Below are 24,267 nucleotides of genomic sequence, written 5' to 3'. Positions count from 1 at the left end.
CTTACTGACTTTCGGTGGCAGGAGGGCTTGACGATTTTATTTTAAAAACTGTAATTTTAGGTTCACTGATAAAACTCCAAGATAGGAAGTACTGACTGTTGAGTGACTTCCACCCTCCAGATTAAAAGGAGATCAGATTCTTTCCAATTAGTTATTTTTAAAGCAAGCCTGGTGAGAGGAAGTGGGACCTCACGGGGGTCTCGATCTGGACATGCGAGGCCTGCTCTTGACCTAGGTTGTCCCTGCCTCCCACTTGCTTGGATGTTGGTTCACAGAATGGCACAAAGGTCTCTTTTTTCCGTGTATAAAAAATACTGTCTGCTAAACAGTACAGCTGGACCCCAGAGTGGTTAGAAGTGCAGCATTCTCTCTCCAGAGAATGCGGCTTAGGTTATTTGGTAAAAATCCCCATTTCTCCTCTGGAGGTTGTTCCCCTGGGGGAGCTCTGTTTCCTCCTATTCTTGTGCCCTGGCTCTTGTACAAATGAAAACACTCTCCTGGGAGGCAAAGGCATGCCCAGGTGGCACCGTTTGGAGGATCTGTTGTTGCTAAGCAAATGTTCAATTAAACAAAACAATATTTATTTTTGTCTTTATCCCCAATACCGAGACCATATGGTGCATATCCAGAAGAACCTAAGTGGTTAATTGCATGTTAAATTCCTTTCCTCTTGGGCTGCGTAAACAACTGAGAAAACATTTACCTTCTCTGTCATGCTGGATTTATTTATGACTTTGTAACTCAAACACAGAAGTGTTATAAATTGAAACTTTAATCTCATGATTGACTCATTTTCTAAAAATTTATGTGGTTTCAGTTTGTGGGACAGCTGCAGCCCGAGATTTCACTGATTTAAAACTGAGGAAATTACATGACTGCCCGGCTGTTTTTATAGCAAAGCCCTTGGAGCCACGTCACTGACTGTCATTTTTGCCCTGGTTTTCATGACGAGTGCAGCGCCCTTTTTTCCCCTCCTTTTTCTGTCTGCAATTTCACATAGGCTAGAGATAATGAAATAAAAACCCAGGCTATTCGTTCTTCACCAGGTAAACGTTGCATTTTAAACAATATAGGTGTGTCTTTGAGATTTGAGGCTGTTTACATTTCCAGAGGCTTCCGCCCTGGCGACTCCTGGGTGAGTCACGATCCGGTGCGCCGTGATTGTGGGCAGGACGCGTGGAGCTCGGTGCCGGGTGTCGGGGCCCTGAGGCCTCGTTCCAGCGGTTGTCACCTCGTGTGTGGGACCCGGGCGACCAGCCCTGTGGGGAGCTGATGCGCGTCAGCTGAGCGATGTGGGCTTCGCACTTGACTGCGTGCGAGCCGGGCCTGAAGCGGTGAGCGCAGAAGGGCTGCAGGTGCAGTCTCCCTCCCCCTCTGGCCCGTCCCCGCCCCCAATCACTCCCAGGACCACAGAGGGGACTGACCTCTCAGCTGATGCGCCTCCCCCTCCGGGAAACACCGCGCTTCACCTGCTTGTGCCTCACGCGGAAGCTGTCATGGGACCTGCACTCCTGTGTCGTTGGTGACCTAGGGGAGAACAGTCTTTGGAGCCGAGGGAGCAAAGGACAGTGCGTGGGTGTCAGGAGAAAACAGGAGGTGCTTGGAGCCGGGGAGCACGGGCCGCTCCCTCATTGTAGTTTGTGTGTGAGAAATAACACACACAGGCCGGAGGGAGGGCTCTTTGAAGACTGAAGAGACTGATGCCGGAGAGCGAAGGGGACGGGCCGGAGGGGGTGCGGGAGAGGGCAGCCTCGGTGGGAGTGGAGACAGAGCAGCACTGAGGGTCTTCGGGAAGGAGGGACCCCAGCCGCGCCGGCGCCAGAGGAGGGGACAGCCCTGTGGGATGGCCGGGGACCTGTGGAGGTAGGATTCTCAGCTGAGACCCCGGTTTCTGTTAGAACAAACAGTGAAGGGGGTGGTCAGAGACAGATGACAGTACAGGTGCTTTGCTGACAGCGGAATTTCAGAAAGCAGTGGGGAGAAGAGGACAGAAGGTGGGATCCCAGAGTGTTGTGTGGCCCTGGTAGCGCGGGGCAGACGGCGCTGCTGGAGCTGGGGGGCAGCCCGTGGGGGCCGGCCGAGAGGGGCGGGAGCTGCGGGGTTTCCACGCTGTTTGCAGGGTGGGGGGTGGTTCTCCCATGTGTGCGTGTGCGTGTGCGTGTTCGTTCCTGACACTCCGGGCAGTAGTGCAGAGGCAGGATGCCCGCAGTTCTGTGTGGAAGCTGAGAACTTAGGTCCCCACTGTCTTTTGTCTCTAATGTTTCCCGAGGGTCTCTCTGTCTGAGGCAGCCACACGCAGGGCAGACAGTGTGCTGAGCCGGCCCGCAGGGGGCTGCGGCCCCCCTTCCGCAGGGGTTCCCTGTGTGCTGTCCGTCCTCTTGCCCCGAGACCTGCCCCCCAGGCCTGATCTCCCAGCCCCACTCAGGTTCGAGGTTCTGAACCCGCTCTTCAGACCCTGGGAGGACTGCAGGCAGCCCCGTGGACGTGTGCACCCGTGTGCACCCGATGCTCTGTCCGTGAAACACACCCCTGAGGGTGGGGCCCTGGCAGTGGATTCCCAGAGCGCGCCGCAGAGTTAAATCAGATCGCTTTCCCTTGACAATCCTGATCTGACTTTAATTTCTGCCAGCCTGATAGACCACAAATACAGTAACTTATTTTTGCTTGTAATTATTTTATTACTAGTAAGATCAACGTCTTCCTTGTGGTATGTTTCCATCTTTATGGGGGCGAGGGGGTAAATTATTTTTTGTCATTTTCTCATGTTCATCTTTTTATTTTTGTAGGGATGTTAATCTTTCATCCATTTTGTAATAAATCCCCCATCTTGTTATTTATCTTTCAACTTGTATAATTTCTAACCTTCAGAATGTTGTGTTTTTGTTCGTTTGCTGGATGGTGGTGGTGGCTTTGAGTTAAATCCGTCAGGCTGTTCTTGCTGTTTCCTGTCACGCTTGAAAAGAGCTTGCTGGCCTGAGAGTATTTACACTTCTGTCCATATTTTCTTCTAGTACTTTTATGGTTTTATTTTTAACTTTTACATCTTTGATGATTTAAGTTTATCACAGTGTAAGGTATGAGATTTTTTTTTCAAGATGTCTCTCGGTTTTATTTTAACTTAATCCCTGTGAATGCTTCACAAAAACATACACATAGAAGCAAATAAAACTATACAAACTAAATATCCAGCAGATACAACAAGTAGTCAGAAGGTCTAAGATGGACAGCTGTTAGGTGGCTGATGAGGTTGTTTGCATATTTTAAACAATCAACTTGTAATAAATAAATACTTTTAAAACATATAAAAGAAATTGGTAATCTGTAAAACAGTTGAATGGGTAGCATGCATTGATCAGCACACAGTGACCAGTAATATTTATTGAGTTCAAACTATTTACTGTTGTAAACATCAAACAAAAGCATTATGGAATCTTAACTGGCTTTTACTTTTTCTAATTGGTTTTTGAAAAATCCACTTTCCCTGCTGATTTGGAAAGGCCTCCTTTGTGAGAGGCTGAGTTTCACATGGAAGACCTGTGTCTACTCACTTCAGGCCTCCTGCCCGGGCTGGACAGCCATTAGTGGAGTTTTTTTGACGGTCGGTTGTTTTTTTGTTTGGAGCAGGGATGCCCCTGCTCTGTTGCATCGTCTTCCTGTGCCGTGTTCCTCTGACACGCACCTTAGACATCTTGCTAAACGTATTCCTGTTTTATGATTTTGGGGGGCTGTTGTGAGTGGGTCTGTCACCCCCTCCCCACCATTTCTGTCTGGTTACCATCGGTACATAGACAGTTCGGTGTTCTCACTTTGTGCTGCCCCTTTTCAGTGTGTCTGTGTCCCTCAGGTCCTTGACTGGTTCAGGGGCTCAAACTCTCACAATCATGATAAACGATGATGGAGAAGTTACGCATCCTCGTTTTGTCCACGGTTTCAGTGGAGTATTTCTGGCTTGATCTGTGATCGGAAAGAAAGACAGTACGTGTGTTGGAGAGCCCATTCCAGGATGAAGAGCCGTGCACTCATATTGTGAAGGCCAGAGGGAGGAAGTCAGGTGTGGACAGGCTGTCGAAGCTGGAGTTCAAGGTAGGGGTTACCAGCATGAGAGACAGAGGGCCCCCTCCCCAGGGGGAGGTGGCCTCCACGTGGTGGATGCTGCTGGCACGATGTGGTGCAGGGCCCTGGACTCAGACCCTCAGGCGGCTGTGAGGACGGAATGAAAGAGTGCGCCTCGGAAGCACTTAGCCCGGCGCCCGGCACGGTGAGCACAGACCAGATGTGAGGTGTTCTTGTCCGTTACTGTGGTCAGTGTCGCATATGATTATCAGAAGAGGGGCTTTAAGTGATAAAAACAGTGTGTGGGAAAGATGCCTTCGTCCCCTGCACGTAGGGTGGGTTAGAGCAGGCGCAGCAAAGGGACCGATTAGAGCAGGTGGGCACCTCTGTGTGCGAGGCTGATCCCTGCTCCGGGAGGGCAGCCGTTCTCCAGGCCCGAGTCCCTGGAAAAATGCGCCCACAGCCGCTTTCCTGAGCACCGTTACAGCAGGTTCGTGGCCCTGTGGCAGCTTTCCATGAGCAGCTTATTCGTGTCTGAGGGCATTTTCTCTTGGAGTCGTTCACACGTGGTTAGCAGGAACGCGGGCGCCCCTCTGTGGCTCTCTTCACACACACTGTCTTCAGATCCCTGACTGAGTGACGATGCAGTCACTGTCCACATGTGTGTATTTCTCAAGGTCTCAGGGAAGCTTTGAAATACTTGCTGATTTATGGAGAGTGAAAAGTGAACCAGACTTTCTCAGGATATTTAGAAAAACTCAGACACTTAAAAGCTAAAAATCAAACAATAATTGAAGTGATTTATACAGTTTCAGCAGTAACTTTTTCCCACCTAAGCGAGAGCACGGGCTACACAGCCCTTCTTACTCTGCTCAGGCCTTTAAGTGGAAGCGGGCAGTGTGGGGGGCTCTGTAAGTCAGATGACAGCTGACATGTGTCTCGTAACACGATTTCTAACTCGTTTCCCCTCTTAAAGCTGAGGACGTCCTCTACAATATGAACCCGTCTTGTGTGGAATTTAAATAAAAGGGAATAAAGAAGTACATAAAAAGACTTGGGCTAACACTGTCCGGCACAGGCCTGAAGTAGAGCGACTGCCTGGGCGCCTCTGAGATGCGAGCCGGCCAGCTGGCCGCCCCCGGCGTCAGGGAGGGGCAGGCACCCTCGCTGTGGTGGACAGCTGCGGCCGCTGGTCCCAGGAGGCCACAGAGCGCTCCCACCCTGACGATTTTCATGACCTCTTATTTGAAATAGTTTAGCCGTAAGTTGCAAACGTTGTCTTCACGTATCCTTACCCCACTTCCTCAGGGATAATACCCACTGTGACCCTGGTACCCTGTCCGGTCCGGGCAACGACACTGGTGCCGTCCAGGGTCATCTGAACGACTTTCACGTCCGGCATTTGCTCGTGACCAGGACTCCTGAGTGACAGGAAAGTCACCAAAGCTTTAGCTAAACCACTGAAGCGCTGAGTGTGGGCGGCTGCAGGGAGACCCCCACCTCTGCTTCCCCGTCGGGCGGGGCCCAGCACAGCTCATCACCATCTCGAGCTTCTTCATTTGTCCTTATGTCCTTGGTGTCTCTCTTTATTTACCATAGCGCTGATTTTCTGGTCTGTGTCCTTGAACTGTTAACTCACTGACTTCCAAGGATTTTGACCAAACCCATAGCACAAAATGCATTATGTTATGGTCTTTTTACAGAAATTTGTTTATGTGCCTTTAGGGGTGTGAGTGTGTGTAAAACTGAAGCAACAGTGCGGAGACTAGACGCTCCCCTCAGCCCTCAGCGTGTGCGGTGTGCTCGTGTTTTCTGTTTTGTTTTTTAAGTGCTTGTCACAACCTACTGCACTGACGTCACAAACCACTAGTAGAAAACGGCACCACGGCTAAAAACCACCATGTGAGCTTCTGTCGCCCCATTATTTTGCTTATTCCACCTTTCTTTTCCAAGTCAGCTGTAAACCCTTTTCAGGTGGAGATGCTTTACAACTAAACAATTCGGAAAGAAAACCACTCCCGCGTAATCGCAGCACCGCCATTTCTCCTCCCGTGCCACGTGTGTCAGTTCAGTTGGCAGACACCATCTTTCAGGAAGGATGGGCACGTGCGTGCGTAGAAGATGACGTAACGCAGTCTGGGATGCTCTGTTCACGGCTGCCCTGGGGAGTGAGAAGTGGCATTTTATCTGGGCGTGGTCACTTGTAACTCAGATTCCGCCCCAGCCCGTGTGGGAGGAGAGAGAGGGACACGTGATGGAGGTGGGTGCAGAAGGCAGCAGCCTGCGCTTACCTGATGGTAGGGAGAGCTTGGTGTGGGCTGTCGGTGGTGGTGGGAAATCGGGAGGTGGGGGCGGCTGTTCGTGGTGGAAAGTCAGGTCAGGATCTGGAAAATCAGATGCATGCTTCCTGTTACATCTGCGCAGAGGCTTTTATGTGATCCTGGAGGGAGTAGGGGACCTCAGAGGTCTTAAGTTTGTGATCAGAGTAGTGACATGAGCAGATGGAAGCTGAGGGGAAAAGTTCGTGTTTCACTCTGGAGCAGGCGTTGGAGAGAGGGGACAGAGACTGAGGGCGGGGAGAGAAGGATCTATGCAAGTAATAGGTGAAAAATATAAAAACGTAGTGAACTTACCATACTCTTAAAAATAATCAGTTTTTATTTGTAAAAATAATCTACCTGGTCATTTTGATAATGTATTATTCTCTCCTATCTCAGTAGTGTTTTCACAGAGTCTTTTTTAAAAATGTGTTTGTATCCAGCGTTTCGGCTGCTTCATGCAGGAGGGCTGCTGGGAGCGGCAGGCGCGCCGCGTGGCAGAGCCCAGGCCCCTCCAGCCGGTTCCTCCGCCTCTCCTCCACGGGCTTCGGTTGTGCTTCTGCGCACTGTTGTGCTGGGAGACCGCCTTCGTGTTTTTACTCCCTCCTCTTCCTGCTGTTTCTGGTGTGGTTGGTTTTAGTTTTGGTTTTTGACGTTTACAATTGCATGTTTATCACCAGAGCTGATGCTGCTTCTTTCTTTGATTGTGTTTAATGAAGGCAACTTTTTTTTGGTTACAAAAATAAATGCACATAGAACCTGTCCTAAAGGTCTTACGAGCCAGGCAAGAAATGATGAGGTTCTAAACCTGGGCATGGATGGTAAGCACGTATATAAGAGAAAAAATATAAGAAATACACTGAGGTAAAACTGTCAGGATTTGAGGACTGACTGACTCTTCTCTAAACACTGTCTGCCATCACCACTTAATATTGTATTATAGGTTTTATCCAGAGCAATTAGGCAAGAAAAAGAAATAAAAGGCATGCAGACTGGAAAGGAAGAAGTAAAAATATCTCTTATTGTGAATGACGTGACCTTGTACATTGAAAATCCTAAGGAATCCACAAAAATTTAGAGTTAATAAACAGATTCAGCAAGGTTACAGGATATAAGATCAAAAACAAAAGTCAGTTATATGTCTGCACTCTAGCAATAAACAACCCCTAAATTAGGAAAACAGTTCACTTTATAATAGCACCAAAAAGAATAAAATACTTAGGCATAAATTTAACAAAACAGTTTAATACTTATATAATGTAAAACCATAAAATACCACTGAAAGAAGTAAAAGAAGACCTAAATAAATGGAAGTATGTCCTGTGTTCATGGACTGGAAGACTTCTTGGTTAAGGTGGTTATAGCCCCCCCCCCCGCCCGATTGACCTGCAGATTCAATAAATCACTGATGAAATCTCAGCTGCCTTTTTTGTAGAAATGACAAGCTGATTATAAAATTCTTAACAGAAATGCAAGGGACCCAGAGTAGCCAAAACAATCTTGAAAAAGAAGAAAGAGGTGGGAGGACTCCCATTTTGGATTTCAAAACTTACTGCAAATCTCAGGAATCAAGACTGGAATTTTGAGAGTGCAGTCACCAAAGTGGTGACCTAGGAGACCCCAGTCGTGGTCCGCCAACGAAGACCAACAATTAGAGAGCTACCCATGAACAAAAACCGCTCCAGAGAGCCCTGGAGTCCACTTAATAAAAACCTGAGACCAAGCGCACAGGAAGAGCAGGCAGCCTCTCTACTTCATCACGCGCCCCCGCCCCGTAACTGAAGACCTCAGTAGAGAGCTTCAGGAGGCTTGCCCAAGCAGAAGAAGGAATCAGCTGGAAGACAGATCAATCGAAATTATCCAGTCAGAGGACCGAAAAGTACAAAGAATGAAATCAAATGAAGAAATCCTACAGACTTAATGGGACACCATCAAGAGAAGTGATGCGTGCATCACTGGAGTCCATGAGGAGAGGAGAGAGGGAGCAAGGGGGAGACAGTTTGTTTAAAGACAGAGTGGCTGAGAACATCCCAAACCTGAGGAGAGATCGGACTCCCAAGCCCCTGAAGCTGGCAGGTCGCTTTAAAATTTCAGTCCAAAACAGTTTTTTTTTCCCCCCAAGATACCAAGATAAAGAATTTTTAAAGGAACAAGAGAAAAGATGTCTCTCATACAAGGGAATCCCATAAAGTTTTTAGTGGACTTCTCAACAGAGACCTTACAGACAGGAGAGACTAGGATGATGTGTTCAAAGTGCTGAAAGAAACTGCCAACTAAGAATACGTTACCCAGCAAAGTTGTCCTTCAGAAATGAAGGTGAGATAAAGACTTCCCTTATAAACGAAAGCTGAAGGGAGTCATCACCACTGACTCCGCCTTACACAACTAAACCTGAAAGGAATTCTTCAAGCTGAAAGGAAACAAGGCTAATTAGTAACAGAAACATAGGAAAATATACAAAATACTGGTAAAGACAAGCATACAGTCAGATTCAGGAAGCCCTTTATATTGTAATGTGCCGTTAACCACTGAACTCTAGTATAAAGGTTAAAAGACAGAAGTATTAAAAACAGCCTTAGCTACAATAATTTGTTGATGCACAATATAAAGAGATGTAAATTGTGACATCAAAAACGTAAGGAGTAAAAGGGTGAACTTTCTGTGATCTAAGTCAGATTGTTTTCTGTGTAAAATAGACAGTTATATCTATAACATGTTTTATGTAAACCTCAGGGTAATCACAAAGCATGAACCTACAGCAGACTCACAAAAGATAAGGAGAATGGAATCAAAGCACACGACTACTACAGAAAGCCATCAAATTACAAAGGAAATCAGTAATTAAAGAACAAAAGGAAACTAAAAATGAGCCAGAAAAACAATAAGATAGAATTAAAAAAGTCCCCGCTGATCAATAACCACTCTAAATGTAAGTGGACTGAATGCTCCAATCAAAAGACATGGAGTGTCTGGAGGATAAAAAAAAAACACAAGACCCAACAATATGCTGCTGTGAAAGACTCACTTCAGCTTTAAGGACACAAAGGCTCAGTGTGAAGGGATGAGAAAAGATACTCCATGCAAGTGGAAAACGGGAGAACAGGGGGTAGCTATGCTTAACCACACAAAAGAAACTTTAAGCCAAAAATGGTAACAAGAGACAAGGTTACTACATAATGATAAAGCAGTCAGTCATCAAGAAAATATAACTCTCATAAATACACGTCCCCACCATCAGAGCACCTCAGTGTGGTAAGCGCATACTAACACATCTGAAGGAAGAAACAGACAACCATATGATAATGAGGGAATTCAGTACTCCACTCTCACCAACAGAACGATCGTTCCGACAGAAAATCAACAGGAAAACGGTGGACTTGAACTATATTTTATATCAGATGAACCTAACAGATACATAGAGAACATTCCTTTGAACTGCGGCAAAATAATGTGTTCTTCTCAAGTGCACGTGTGACGTTTTCCAGCACTGGCCACATGATAGGTTACAAAACAAATCTTAGCAAATTTAAGAAGACTGAAGTCATACCAGGTATCTTTTCTGACCAAAATGCCATGAAACTAGAAACCAACAACAGGAGGAAGCCTGGGAAATTCACAAATACGTGGAAATTAAACAACATACTCCTGAAAAACCAATGAGTCAAAGAAACCAAAAGGAAATTTTTAAAAATATTGAAACAAAACTGTAAGCACAACATATCAAAACATACGGGATGGTGCAAAAGCAGTTTTAAGAGGGGAGTTTATAACCACAAACACCTACATTTAAGAAAAAAAGAGCTCAAGTAACCTAACTTTACACGTCAAGGAACTACAGGAAGAACAAAAAAAGAAAACAAAATTAAACTCAGGATTAGCAGAAGGGAGGAAATAAAAATGAGAGCAGAAATAGAGACAAAAAAGACAGTAGGAAAGATCAGAGAAACTAAGCTGGTTCTTCTGAAAAGAGGAAATAGATGACTGTTAGTTAGACTTAACTGTTAGACTCACATGGTACTACAAATGAAAGAGGAGACGGTTACAGCTGATAGTACAAAAATGCAATGGAGCATAAGTTATGAAAATTATACATGGATTTGGACAATGTAGAAGAAATGGATAGATTTCTAGAAACATAGAACCTATCAAAATCGAATCATGAAGAAATCTGAAATCTGAACACACCTAGTAAGTAAAGTGATTGAATGAGGCATCAAAATTCTCCCAGCAAACAACATGCTACGGCGTGGATGACCCTGGCAGTGTGCTCAGTGGAAGAAGCCAGACACAAAATGCCACTTATTATAGGCGTCTGTTCATGTGAAACGTTCAGAACAGGCAAGTCCATGGAGACAGAAAGTAGAAGGTGTATCGGGGGCCAGGGGGAAGGAGAGTGCAGTGTGGGCTGATGGGGATGGGGTTTCTTCTGGGGGGTAATGAAAATGTTCTGGAATTAGACAGTGGTCACGGTGGCACAGCTTTGCGACTAGACTGGAACCTGGCTACTGTTGTGTGGGATGAGCTGTCATGCCCTACAGTAACCTGTAGATCTAGAAGGAAATATAAGGCCATCGGTTCGTTTCAGCCTTAAACAAATTGCTCACAGCTGACCCTTCTGAAGATTCCACCTTGAACTTTCAAACTTAGGAAATCTGAGAGGAGAGGAGCCCAGGGCTCCTGTCACTACAACGTTGTACAGAATGCTTGTTGATACTATTTTTGTGTGAAAACTTTTATAATACTACTAGGTGCTGCTTTTTTTTAATAGTGACTGCAAATTTTTCACTTGTTTCGAGTGAAAGTTTGGCATCACCCAGGTTTTCCATCTGTTTCAACCATAAATATAGCAGTTTCTTTTTTGTAAGAAATTGCTAAAAGCTTTAACATCAGGAATTTTGGAAATTCTTCAGACAAGACAGTCAGGAAGGATTGATGACATGTTGAGAGAAAGCAGGCAGCCCTCATTTCAGATCAGTCACGTATTTTATTTCTGTCAGTTACTCCGTACAAAATGCAGGTAGTAACATGACCTCCAGATGCCGGAGCATCGTGCACCCTGGGCTGCACTTGTGTGCTGCTGCTCCGTGTGCCTGGCAGGTGCCCCGGTCCCACAGGGTGGGGCTGGGGCGGGTACCGTGTGCTCCTGGGGGGAGGGTGTTCTTACCTTTTTTTTTTTTTAATTTCATGGTTATTTATTTTTTTAGTTGGAGTATAGTCAGTTTACAACGGTGTGTCAATTTCTGGTGTACAGTGTGATGTTTTAATCATACATGTACATACATATATTCCTTTTCATATTCTTTTCATTATAGGTTATTACAAGATTTTGAATAGTGGTCCCTGTGCTATACAGTAAGACCGTGTTTATCTGTTTTATATATAGTAGTTAGTATCTGCAGATTTCAAACTCCCCATTTATCCCTTCCCACCCTCTTCTGTTTTGTAAATAAGTGCATGTGTGTATGTGTGGTTTTTTTAAGATTGTGCATATAAGTAATATCATATGGTATTTTTCTCTGTGTGGCTTACTTCACTTGGTATGACAATCTCTAGTTCCATCCATGTTGCTGCAAATGGCATGATTTCATTTCTTTTTTGTGGCTGAGTAGTATTCCACTGTATACATATACCACGTCTTCTTTATCCAGTCATCTGTCAATGGACATGTAGGCTGTTTCTGTGTCTTGGTTATTTTAAATACTGCTGCTGTGAACTCCCCACCAAGGAGTTACTGTTCTTTCTCTGCTACTTTTTTTAACACATGAGCAGAAAATCCCATTGTCTATGAAGGACGGTCACATCTTGTCCATGTTCACTTTCATGGCTTTTGTCTTACTTTACACAGACACCCGCCCCCTTTGTTGAACTGTGCATAGTCATCATGAAGATAGAAGCAGAATCCCTCTTCTGTTTTTTAAAAAAAATATGTATGTGTATTATTAAGCCATTCTGACTGGCGTGAGGTGATAGGTCACTGTGGTTTTGATTTGCATTTCGCTGATTAGCAACATGGACCATCTTTTCGTGTGCCTATTGGCCATCTGCATTTTCCTCTTTGGAAAAATGTCTATTCAGTTCTTCTGCCCATTTTTAAAGTGGGTTGTTTGGGGTTTTTTGTTTGTTTGGTTTTGATGTTGAGTTGCACGGGCTCTTCATATCATGTGCAAATGTCATCTCCCATTGAGTAGGTTGTCTTTTCGTTTGGACAGTGGTTTTGTTTGCTGTGTAAGAGCTTTTGAGTTTACTTAGGTCCCATTTGTTTATTTTTGCTTTTGTTTCCTTTGCTCTACAAGAGAGATCCAAAAAGATGCTGGTGTGATTTATGTCAAAGAATGTTCTGCCTACGTTCTCCTCTAGGAGTTTTATAGTATCTGGTCCATTTAGGTCCTTACTTCATTTTGAGCTTATTTTTGTATATGGTAATGTTCTAAGTTCATTCTCTTACAAGTAGCTGTCCAGTTTTCCCAGCACCACTTATTGAAGAGACTGTCTTCATTGTATATTCTTACTTTCCTTGTCATAGACTAATTTATCATAAGTATGTGGGTTTATTTGTGGGCTCTGTATTCTGTTCCATTGATCTGTGTGTGTTTTTAGGCCAGTACCATACTGTTTTGATTACTGTAGCTTTATAGTATAGTTTGAAGCCAAGAAGCATGATTCCTCCAGCTCTGTTCTTTTTTCTCAAGATTTTCTTTGGGCAAGAACACAAATAACAAATGTTGGCAGGGATGTGGAGAAAAGGGAACCCTCCTACACTGTTGGTGGAAATATAAATTGGTGCAACCACTGTGGAAAACAGTATGGAGGTTTGTCAAACGAAAAACAGAACTACTGTATGACCCAGCAGTTTCATTCCTGGGTATATATTTTGTTTTTGTTTTTGTTTTTGTTTTTGTTTTTGTTTTGGAAGGGGGGTAATTAGGTTAACTCTGGGTATATATTTGAAAGAAACAAAGCCACTAATTCAAAAAAATACATGCACCCCAGTATTCATAGCAGCACTATTTCAATTGCTGAGGTACGGAAGCAACCTAAGTGTCCATCAACACACACACAAGCATGCGCGCGGTGGAATATTACTCAGCTATAAAAAATGAAACTTCACCATTTGCAGCATCATAGATAGACTTGGAGGGCATTGTGCTGAGTGAAAGAGACAGAGAAAGAGAAATACTGTATGATATCCCTTATACATGGAATAAAAAATAACTAGTGAATAAAACAAAAAAGCAGCAGACTCTAGTGGTTACCAGTGAGGAGGGGCAAAATAGGGGTAGTAGAGGGGAAAAGGTTATTATGGGATTGTATGAAATCATGTGTGTGAAACTTGTGAAAATTATAAAACACTATAGAATTTAAAGAATCTTTTATTCAATTAAAAATAATCTGAAAACATTTTCCTTTACTGAGGTAAAATTGACAAATAAAATTGTAAGATATTTAAAGCGTACTTTGTGAATAGGATTTCCACTCCCAGAGTTAATTATCACATCCACCAGCTCTGTTTACCCCCTTTGTGTGTGTGATGACATGTAAGTTCTATTCTTTGGAAATTTCAGTTACAGCACACGGTATTATCAACTGCAGTCAGCATGCTGCATGTTGGATCCTCAGACTTACTCATCTTATAACGGAAAGTTGTGCCCTTTAATCAGCCTCTCCTCCCTCGCCACCAATTCCCAGCCCCTGTCAACTACTTGTCTACTCTCTGCTTCTGTGAAGCCCACTTTATAAGATGGCACATGTATGTGATACTGTGCAGTGTTTGTCCTTCTCTGTCTGGCTTATCTCACTTAGCATAGTGCCCTCTGGGTTCATCTATGTTGTTGCAAATGACAGGATTGCCTTTTTAATGGATGAATAATATTCCACGGTGTTTGTGTGTGTGTGTGTGTGTGTGTAAGCATGCATTTTCTTTATCTTTTCATCTGTTGATGGGCACCTGGGTTGTTTCCATGTCTTGGCTATTGTAAATTAATAGAGTTTTGGTTTCTTTTGCATAAAAATCCACAAGTGAAACTGCTGGATCATATGGTAGTTCTGTTTTTAATTTTTTGAGGCACCTCCTTACTATTTTCCGTAATGGCTGTATCACGTTACATTCCCACCAGCAGTGCATGTGGGTTCTCTTTTTTCCACATCCTCACCAGCATTTGTAATCTCTGGTCTTTTTCATGGTAGACATTCTGACAGGTGTAAGATGGTAACTCATTGTGGCTTTGATCTGCATTTCCCTAATAATTAGTGATGTTGAGCATCTTTTCATGTACCTTTTAGCCATCTGTCTGCTTTAGAAAAAAATGTCTGTTCAGATCCTCTGGCCCAGTTTTAAGTAGATTGTCTGCTTTCTGATGAGCTGTGTGAATTTTTTATGTATTTTGGATGCTACCTCCTTACTAGTTACATGATTTGCAGATGTCTTCTCCCATCCATAGGCTGCCTTTTCATGTTGCTGATAGTTTCTTTTGCTGTATAAAAGCTTTTTAGTTTGATGGTGTCCCATTTGTTTATTTTTTGCTTTTGTTGCCTTTGCTTTTGGTGTCAAACTTAGGAATATTATTGCCAAGACCAATTCAAGGAGGTTTTCCTATGTTTTCTTCTAGGAGCGTCATGTACGCTCCATTTTTCTGGGTTGTCCTGTTTGTTGTCTAATTGTCACAGTAGTCTCCTTTTATCCTCTGTGTTTCTGTGGTATCAGTTGTAGTGTCTCCTCTTTCATTTCTAATTTTATTTATTTGACTCCTTTCTCTCTTTTTCTTAGTGAATCTAACTAAAGGTTTGTCTTTTTACTTTTTTAAAAAAGACAGCTCTTAATTCCATTGACCTTTTCTACTGTCTTTTTAGTCTGTATTTCACTTATTTTTACTCTTATCTTTCCTTCCTTCTGCTGCCCTTAGGCTTAATTTGGTCTTTTTCTAGTTCCTTAAAGTGCTAGATTAAGATCTTTCTTTTTTTATTAATATAGACATTTATTGCTATAAACACCCCTGTTAAAACTGCTTTTGCTGCATCTCATAAGTTTTGGTATTTTGTGTTTCCATTTTCATTGGCTTCCAGATATTAAAATTTTTTTTCTTTGATTTCTTCTTTGACCCATTGAGTTTTTCAGTAACATGTTGTTTAATCTCCATATATTTGTGAATTTTCCAGTTTTCTCATTTTTGATTTCTGGTTTCATACCATCATGGTCAGACAAAATGCTTGATACGATTTCAGTCTCCTTATATTTATTAAAATTAGTTTTGCAGCCTAATCTATGACCTGTCCTGGAGAATGTTCCGTGTGCACTTGAGAGGAGTGTGTGTGTGCTGTTGGGTGGAACCTTCCACGTGTGTGTGTTAGGTCCCCGAGGCAGGAAGTGCAGTTCAGGTCCAGTCGTCCCTTGTGGATGTTATGTCTGAACGAGCTGTCTGTTGTGGAAAGTGGGTACTGACGTCCCTTCTGTTGCCGTGTGGTCGTCTGTGTCTCCCTTCAGATCCGTTAGTATTTGCATACGTACTTACGAATGCTGTATTTTCTTGATGAATTGATCCTCTTTCATTGTATAGAATGATCTTCTTTGTCTCTTGTTGCCATTTTTGGCTCTTTTTGTCTTATACAAGTACAGCTTGCATGGAGTCTTTTCCCATCCCTTCACTTTGAGCCTGTCTGTCCTTAAAGCTAAGTGAGTCTTTCATAAGCAGTGCTGGATCTTGTTTTCAGTTCATTCAGCCCATCTGTGTCTTTTGATTGGAGAATTCCATTCATTTATATTTGGAGTGATTTCTGTTAGATGTGGACTTCCTGTTGCCGTCGTGTGAGTTGTTTCTGGTGGTTTTAGTGTCCCTCTTAGGGTCGAGGCTGAGAACAGGCAGAAGTAACCCGCTGCTTTGCTCCGTCCACTCCCAGCCCCGTCTCTGTGTGGACAGAGGAAAGTCGTGGGTGAGGAAGTGGCTCTGGCAGATCAGAACCCACAGAGAGATTCCCTCTCTGGGTCCCACCAGCGACCCGGCCCCGGGGGTCCTGCCCCAGCCGCTCCTGCACCAGTTCTGTTCTTCGAGGACCACTGAGATGACCTGACGGAGACAGACAGACAGTGGGATGGGTTAGGGAGAGAGCCCACACCTCTGGTTGGAATAAAGGAGAACTGCAGGGGCTTCGGAGGATGGGCGATCATGCCTGCTCACCAGGCAGAGGTCTGACTTGACGTAAACGGGAGAGGATGTCATAACCCTGGAGCCCACAGCGAAAGGCTGTCTTATATTTTTCCTGATGAATGAGTGAAGAGGAAACAGGCCTTACTGTCAGCTGAATGCCCGGCAGCTCAACCTGTTTGTGGTCAAACAGCGGTGGGGCTGTGGGTCTGTCTGCCGTAAACCTGCAGCCGCTGATGAAAGGTGTCAGTGGTGCAGTTTGTTTAGCAGGTCCCGAGGCGGGTGTAGCACCAAGCTCACACCTTTCGTTACAGGACAAGACAGCCAGGTGAGTGTCAGGCCTGGGGGCCTGTGTCCAGGTTTGGGAGCCATCTGGGGACCCGTGCAGTGCACGATCTGCTGTCTTTCTGCACTTCTGAAAGCTCTTACTTCTGTCACTGTGTATGTGGGAACTCAGTTGTGAGTTGATGAAACTTGAATTTTCTTAGCTCAGATCAGATGGCACTGTTGGTGTAGGCCTGATCTCCAGACAAAGCAAGACTGCATTCAGCTCGAATCCAAGCTGAATGAAGCTCTCCTCTGTGCTACAGAAGCGGCTGGCCTGGTTGTGGCGGCTCGGAGTGCGGAAGGGTTCCAGGGGCCGAGCCCTGCGCCTGGGCTCACGACAGCCTCCACCCAGGAGGGCGTCTGTCGTCCGCAGCCTGAGAGCCACCGTGCACGGCAGACCAGACTCGGCCTCCTCGTTCCGGAGGCCACCACGTCCCCGCGGCTTCCTGTGGAAAGTGTTGCTGGCAGTGCATTAGGTCCCAGTGCGACACAGATACTGACAGAGAGCCCTAGTTTTAATGAGAAAGAGCACCCGGGACTTGTGGGTATGTTACAAGTGAATTTCAAAACTCCCAACCCGCCGGCCAAAAATTTCAAGTTTGTTACAACGGATGCTGTCCCTTAAACAGCATTTGCGTGTGAGCTGGTGGGAAGCCTGTGTCCACCCTCCATGCCCTCCTCAGCCGTGGGTCCTGGCCCAGGCACTGCTCTGCCTTGCAGGGTGCAACACCATTGCCTTGGGGGACCCGGGTCCAGTTACTGTGACAGCCATGTGGGGCCCTGCGCCAGTGGTGGCCCCACCCCCGGGGTCACCTTCACAGAAGGGCCACAAGGTGCCCCCCTCCCCCTGTGGGGGACAGGACTCAGCTGACTTCTCGTCTTGTCCTAGCTGAAGGTAGAGGTGGGTCCCAAGGGTTACCGTTCCCTCTGCCGTGACAGCCTCGTGTTCCAAGTGAGCTCACGAGCCCCAGCCCGCCTGCCTCCCAGGCCAGGTGGAGCGCGTGTCCTGAGGTGCTGGTCACACCAGAGAGCTGCCAGCGCTGAGGCTCCTTCGCTGGGGTCCCCATCGCTGGTTGTGGGACCGAGCACGGCCTGCGACCTGCCACTGCGCATCCTCGGGGACCAGCCTCCTTTCATGGCTTGTTGCCTGGTCGGTGAGGTGGAAGCTGTTTATCTAGGTGGCACACTTGCGGTGAGGATTATACTTTACACTTAATTTTCCAGGGAGTGGAAAGACATTACATTAAGATGACCTTAGTTTAAAACTTAGGTTTCAATTCTTTTTTCAAAAAATTTTACCATCCTACGTTACATAAAGCATACATTAAAAGAGAGCAGAATACAAAATAACACATTGTAAGTCGACTATACTTCAGTTTAAAGAAAGATTATTGCATGTCAGAGTTGTTTCAGAAAAGTGAAAATTTTTCTGTCGTTACTATGCCTTTCGAGGGCGGTTTCTGTAATTCTGGCTGTCACGCAGCGCCACTGTGAGCGTGCCGCGGTCAGCTCGTGCGTCCGCGCGCGGACGCCCCTCCTTCCCGCCGACCAGCCAGACGAGCGGAGCAGGGCCCACCTGGCCGTCCGCCCGGCTCCGGCACTGGCGCTCCTGCCCGTGTCTGTCACAGACGTGAGTCCGGCAGCAGTGAGCTGGCAGGACGGCTGGCTGTGGGGGTGGGATCTCCTGAGGCCTCCGTCTTCGGCTTGTGGACGGCTCCTTCCTGCCGGGTCCCCGCGTGACCTGGCTTCCGCGCACGCTGGCCCGGCGTCTTCCTCTTCTGAGGAGGACCCCCCCCCCACCTCCCGCAGCCTCGCGTTAGCGCCGCCCTTCCGTGAAGGCCGCGTCTGTACGTGCGGCCCCACGGCGAGGGGCTGGGGTCGGAGCGTCCCCAACAGTGTAGAATGTGAAAGGTTTCGCGCTGTGAGCGAGCACGAATGAAGGGTGGGGCTTGGAAGCAGGCGTCCTCGCGTGCGCACCCCCCCCCCCCCGCCCTGTCTGGACGCGGACTCACCATCTGCGCGGTTCCGCCCTGCAGGCCTGGCAGCTGCGCTTCAGCCACCTCGTGGGCTACGGGGCCAAGTACTACTCCTACCTGGTGTCCAGGGCCGTGGCCTCCCTGGTCTGGAGGGAGTGCTTCCTGCAGGACCCCTTCAACAGGTAATACGTGGGGGGATTCATGGGACGTCCACTCTCCACCGCGCTGCGCCCCGAGTCAGGCTCCTGGAGCGCGACCCAAGCCTGGAGAAGCCCCAGCTGCTGCGGCTCCCTCACCTGCCAGCCTGGCCCCGCCTGCCCCACGCCCCCCCCCCACACCTCTCCCACGTGGCGCGGCCTCCTGTTCTCAGCTCCCTCCCGTCCTTACTGATGGGCCTCCTGATTTTCAGCACCAGCCTCTCGAGTCCTACTCGCGTGGAACCTCATTTCTTCTCTGTGGCCCACAGAGGACCTGACTGCTCTGCCCTTGGGAGCAGCACCACTGGCTGCTTTACCAGACAGCGTCCTGTTTGTTCTGTCTCTGGAAGGTTTTCCTCCCCAGGAGGGCCTTGTGGGACCCTGGCAGGACCTGCTCTGGGGGCCCTGGGGCCGCCCTGCCGTGAGGGTTCAGACCTGGCCCCTCAGGAGTGTCTGGGCGGCCTCCTGGCCTCCCAAAGCGTCCACGTACAAATCCCAGTGGGGATGGGGGGGTTCTGGTGGGGACACCCAACGCCCCTCCCATCCCTGCAGTGGGGGCACGACATGCAGTGAGGGCTGGGGAGAGAGGCCCAGGGGTCCTTGATTCCCTGGACCTCAGGCTCCCACTGCTCCTCCGTCAGCAGGACCAGGACAAGTTGCACTTTGCTGAGTCCTTCGAAGAAGCCTCCTTGGAAAGCAAACCCCTAATTACGATCTGGCCTAACAGTCACCTGAAACACTCCTCACCACACAGACACTGCAGACAACCCCTCTGGGCAACCTCCCGTGCGCACAGGGTTCAGGGTTCAGGGCACCTGAGGTTGCGTGGAGTGCAGGTGAGCTTCCCTGTGGCATCTGTCTTCGGTCAGGGCAGCCTTGGTGGCGCAGGCATTTTTATGGGAGGACACTGAGGCTCAGTGGGGTGATTTATTCAAGGCTTCACGAACCACCTGGACTAAGATGAGAACTAGGTCTGCTCCTCCCTCCCCACCCCTCCCCACCCCAGCTCCTGATGTAACTCGCCAGAGGCTTGGGTTTTCTCAGCAGTCAGTCATCACATTCAGTTCCAGAATGTCTTGCACTTGAATCTGATGTAATAGAATTTTTAAATGTTTTGCGACTTGGTACCCACATGCTGCTCTGCCCTCTGCACACTGAAGACATTTGGTCTGCTTTTTAGATTTTTATGATTTTCAAAAGATCTAAAGCCAGAATTGAGTATCATAAATCAACTTGCGGGCTTATAATTCTTGACTGAAGATTTCTATAAAATAGGCAAAATAATTACCTTGTTTGAAGGAATCACGCTTTACTAGAAAACCGCATACTAATAGGTATGTACTGCAGTGTTTGTATCTGGCTGCGTATGCGTTCTCGCCTACACATGCGGTTGCCATACTTGTTAGACGTGTAAAAGTAAACTAGTCAGAACACTCATTGGACTAGAAAATTCCTCACCTCCGTCAGAAGACCCTTTCTGATCCCAGTGCTTAAGTCTCCAGGCTGAAAGGCCACACCTGGGAGCCAGCCAGGAACTGGAGGCCGGGAGCAAGAGTCTGACTGCGGGGAGCGGAGCTGTGGGGCGCCAGGAGGGGCACGGACGGACCCCCTTCCAGCCAGAGGTCAGGCAGGGCTCTTGGCTGCCTGGTCCCAAGCGCCAGCTTCTGTCCACATGTCCTGTTCGGGGCACACTTAGCCTCAGCACTCACTTCTGGATGGAACCAAGGTTATTTAGTGTTTGAGGTCAGCATGTTTTTGATATTGAACTCCTATCAGCATTTCTGATTAGACACCATGTTCACAAAATTGCCCCCAAAAGGTGTTCCAAAAAGAGTGGGGTGAAAACTTCACAACTTACTTAACTTCAGTCATTTAGAGACGTCACAGACGGCGCTCCTCACTGAGCGCAGCTAACAGCAGCGCCGCGCATTCCTGGTGCAACACCCCTTCCTGCCCGCTCCGCTGCCTTCAGGCTCACATCAGAGTCCTGGCTTTCTTTGCTGGGTGCCGTCTCAAGTTCTTTTTTGAAAGAATGGCACAAATGACTTCAAATCTCACTTTAAAGAAATCCTGAAGATGATGGAGAAGGGGGTATGATTTTCTGCTTATTCTGTCAAACATAAACAGTCCTTTCTAAAGAGAGTGCTGGCTACAGAACAGTCCGCAGTGCCGTCACCCTGTCTTCCTTCGTAGGGCAAGGTAGAAGTCAGAGTTAGACTCTGAGGAGGCACCCGTAAAGAAGGGCAGCTCTGATCTGACGTCGGCTCGGTGGCTTCACGGGCGGGAGCAGGCCCTGTAACTGTCCCCTGTCTCCCCAGGGCGGCGGGAGAGCGTTACCGCCGGGAGATGCTGGCACACGGCGGGGGCAAGGAGCCCATGCTCATGGTGCAAGGTAAGCCAGAGCGAGACGCTTTTTTATTTTTAGTTTTTAAGGTTTTTATGAGTTATGTGTGTTGGTATTGGCAGTTTGGGTTTTGTTTTGCATCATCTGTGATGAGAGCTGTTTCCTATTTTCTCTCTACTTTTTTTTTCTTATAAAGAGATGATGCTTCCCCTGGGCGCTCTGTTCTGAGCATGTTTGCTTGTATCCCAGGTAACAAGTTAGTTACTGTGACTTACTTAGATTGCTGAAAAAACTTCAGGCTTTAGCTTTCAAAACGTTACTAACATGCTAACAGGGAATTTTTACTGTAAATTCTCAGAACATTTGCCTTTAGGTTTTACTAAGTCACGATGTGTTTCTTCAGCCTGAAGAACTCACTCTTACTCCGCTGGGAGGCCTTGCTGGGCCTTTGTTAGACATCCCAACACATCAGGGTGGATTTTTTCTCCGTTGAGAAATGAGACCCTAATCCGGTCTTCTCTCTGACACGTCCTAGTGCTGGGCTTTCCTGTGTCCTTTTTAGGATGGTTTTTTAAATTTAAGTACTTTCATTGAAAACCGCATTGTAAGTGGAAGTGACCGTCGTGAGTTTTCATTGAATGTTATCGCAGGTATTTCTGGGAAGATGTCAGTGTTACTGGACACTCTCAGTGTATCTGCGTTTACATTTGCAGCTGACCCCTCTGACTGTCTGATAGAGGCGTCTAGAAAGTAACTTCTGGTTCAGGAAAATGCTGTTTCTGTCGCAGTAGCTAAGTGTCCTCCTGGTGGTGGCTCTGACCTCAGCGTCCCTGCCTGGGTCCGCCCCGGCGGTACCCACACCCTGAGCAGAGCTGCAGTCACTGTCCTACAGCCGCCCGTCCTCCGGGTTCTCCGGCACACGGTGGTCCAGAGCTGTCACCGTGCCTGGCCCTGGAGGTGCAGGACTGAGACCCACCCCCTGGGAAACTTCACTCCGTCAGCTTCTCTCTCAGCTTCTCTTGGGGGTCGGGGGGCATTCCTCCAGCTGGGTCTGCCCAAGGCCAACAGCGGTCCGTCGCCCAGCCCTGCTGTCCTTGTGGGGACACTCTGGTGTCCCATCACCGGATCCCACCTCGGGCTGCCCTCTGGATCACGGAGGTGAGTGATGCCACCCACTTTCCAGCTGGTCCTTGGTGACCCTCTACCTCCAGGCACTGTTTGATTAGTTTCCGTGTGTTGATTACCTTAATCTTCCTGCAACACCGTGAGGTAGGATCATCCTAACCCTAACCCTACCGGTGGTGAAACGGCCCAGGTCCCAGCCTGTGTTGAGAGGTGGTGGTAGGGGAGCGCGGATCCGGACCTGTGACCTCTGGCTGCAGAGATCAAGCTCCTCAGTGCTCCCCAGCACAGGACGCCTGGGTGAGGGTCCCTGGGGACGCATGTAAACATGAAATTAATTGGCTCTGGTCATTCAGATTGTGTCCTTTTAGGCTGGTAGTTTGTTGCGTTGTGTCAACAGCCTGCTGCGAGTCAGGATTGAAGAGGCGCCCCGGGACTGGTTCTCAGTGGGAACCCCTCCCCACAGCCAAGCCTTTTGTCCCTTCTGAGCCCAGGGGCTCAGCACCATCCGCACATGAGTCCCAGCTTGTGTGTGGCTCCGTCAGAAGAAAAATATTAGATCCTTTTCAGTGTTTGACTTTTGGCTGGTGTATTTTTCTATTCTGCTTCTGCGATTGTTGTAACATCTCTCTAAAAATTCTGTTCTTCATATGGAACATTTTTGTGTGAAGAAACTTGATAGTTTCCACACTGAAACTCACCCATGGAAAGAGAGAAGACCGTGGTTCAAACTAGAGATGACAAGGTATTCGGGTTGCACTTGGCTCCAGCAGTGGGACGCCTGTGCCTGTGAATTTAATGTCTTCCTCGAGGTCGCTCTGCCGGGTCTCAGGTCTCAGTAACGCACGGGATCCGCGGCGGGTTGGGGCGGGGGTGCCCAGAGGCTGCCAGGCCTGCTGGACTCCGCGGGGCCGGGTTTGTGGAGCAGGACCAGCGGTGGCGTCTCCTCTCCTTACGTGCATGCGGCCAGCCTGCACCCCAGGACAGGAATGTCTCAGCTGATGGCTCAGAGGTCAACATCAGGGTATCCCGATGGGTGAGACTACTGGAGGGCTGTGATGTGAAAACATGAAGAGCTAGTTGGTGTTGCTCCTTCAGGAAAATGTAAGTTTTATAGGTGCTTTATCTATTTCATGTAACTGCTGACTAGGAAAATGTAACGAATTAAGTAGCAACAGATAAAGAAATTAGTTCTTTACCTCTGTGACCAAATGACAACTTTATTAACCTCACCTCAGATGAACTGCAAGCCAGTCCTTTGAGTCAGAACACCATGCACTGTGATACATAAAGAAATCCACGCTTTGATCTTTGAACACCAAGTTGTGCACAGGTGAATTTCACACACACACCCCCCCGTTAAGAGTGGGCGGTCACCAGCTCCGCACCCCTTGGTCTGAAGGTCTCGCTCTGGCAGCCATCTGGGCACCGTGGGCCAGGTCCCTGTGCTGACTCTTGCTCTGGGCCCAGGGAGCCCCAGGAAAAATCTACAGCTTTTCCAGAAGACCCCATAGTTTTTTCCTCTCAAAACTCAACCATTTGAAGACAACAAAATGGTTAAAACAGCGTTTCCTTCCTCGGGAAAAAAAAATCCGAAGTGGTCACATGGTGAAACAAGACTGGACTTCCAGTTCCTGGGTCTGCTCCTTGCTCAATTACCTGAGGAGGTCGGTTCACCTCCCTGAGGGAGACTGTGACTTGACTTCAGAACCCTTCTTTCTAATTTGCAGCTTGAAAGTATGTGCTTATCTAGTTTTAAACACATTCACAGCACATACAAAGACACGTTATTAG

The 24,267-nt window shown here is 47.4% G+C and overlaps 1 protein-coding gene across 2 annotated transcripts in view; it reads left to right on the top strand.

Annotated features, from left to right (window-relative positions):
• MIPEP (mitochondrial intermediate peptidase) overlaps window positions 1–24,267 on the top strand; it is an 83,631-nt gene that overhangs the window by 48,952 nt on the left and 10,412 nt on the right. Inside the window, exons 14-16 of one of the 2 annotated variants that reach the window (XR_012511604.1) lie at window positions 18,871–18,992; window positions 19,220–19,843; window positions 21,326–21,399. Coding sequence is in view for 1 of the 2 variants with exons in the window: in XM_074377929.1 (XP_074234030.1) it covers window positions 18,871–18,992; window positions 21,326–21,399 (196 nt within the window). In the remaining variant the exon portion in view is untranslated. The remainder of the gene's footprint in view (window positions 1–18,870; window positions 18,993–19,219; window positions 19,844–21,325; window positions 21,400–24,267) is intronic. The other variant, XM_074377929.1, reaches the window with a different exon arrangement.

The sequence above is a fragment of the Camelus bactrianus genome, chromosome 14 (genome assembly GCF_048773025.1).
Source record: "Camelus bactrianus isolate YW-2024 breed Bactrian camel chromosome 14, ASM4877302v1, whole genome shotgun sequence".
In the NCBI taxonomy this organism is placed as follows: Eukaryota; Metazoa; Chordata; class Mammalia; order Artiodactyla; family Camelidae; genus Camelus; species Camelus bactrianus.
Note: the sequence above shows the minus strand (reverse complement) of the source record. Positions and strands in the feature narration are given on the sequence as shown.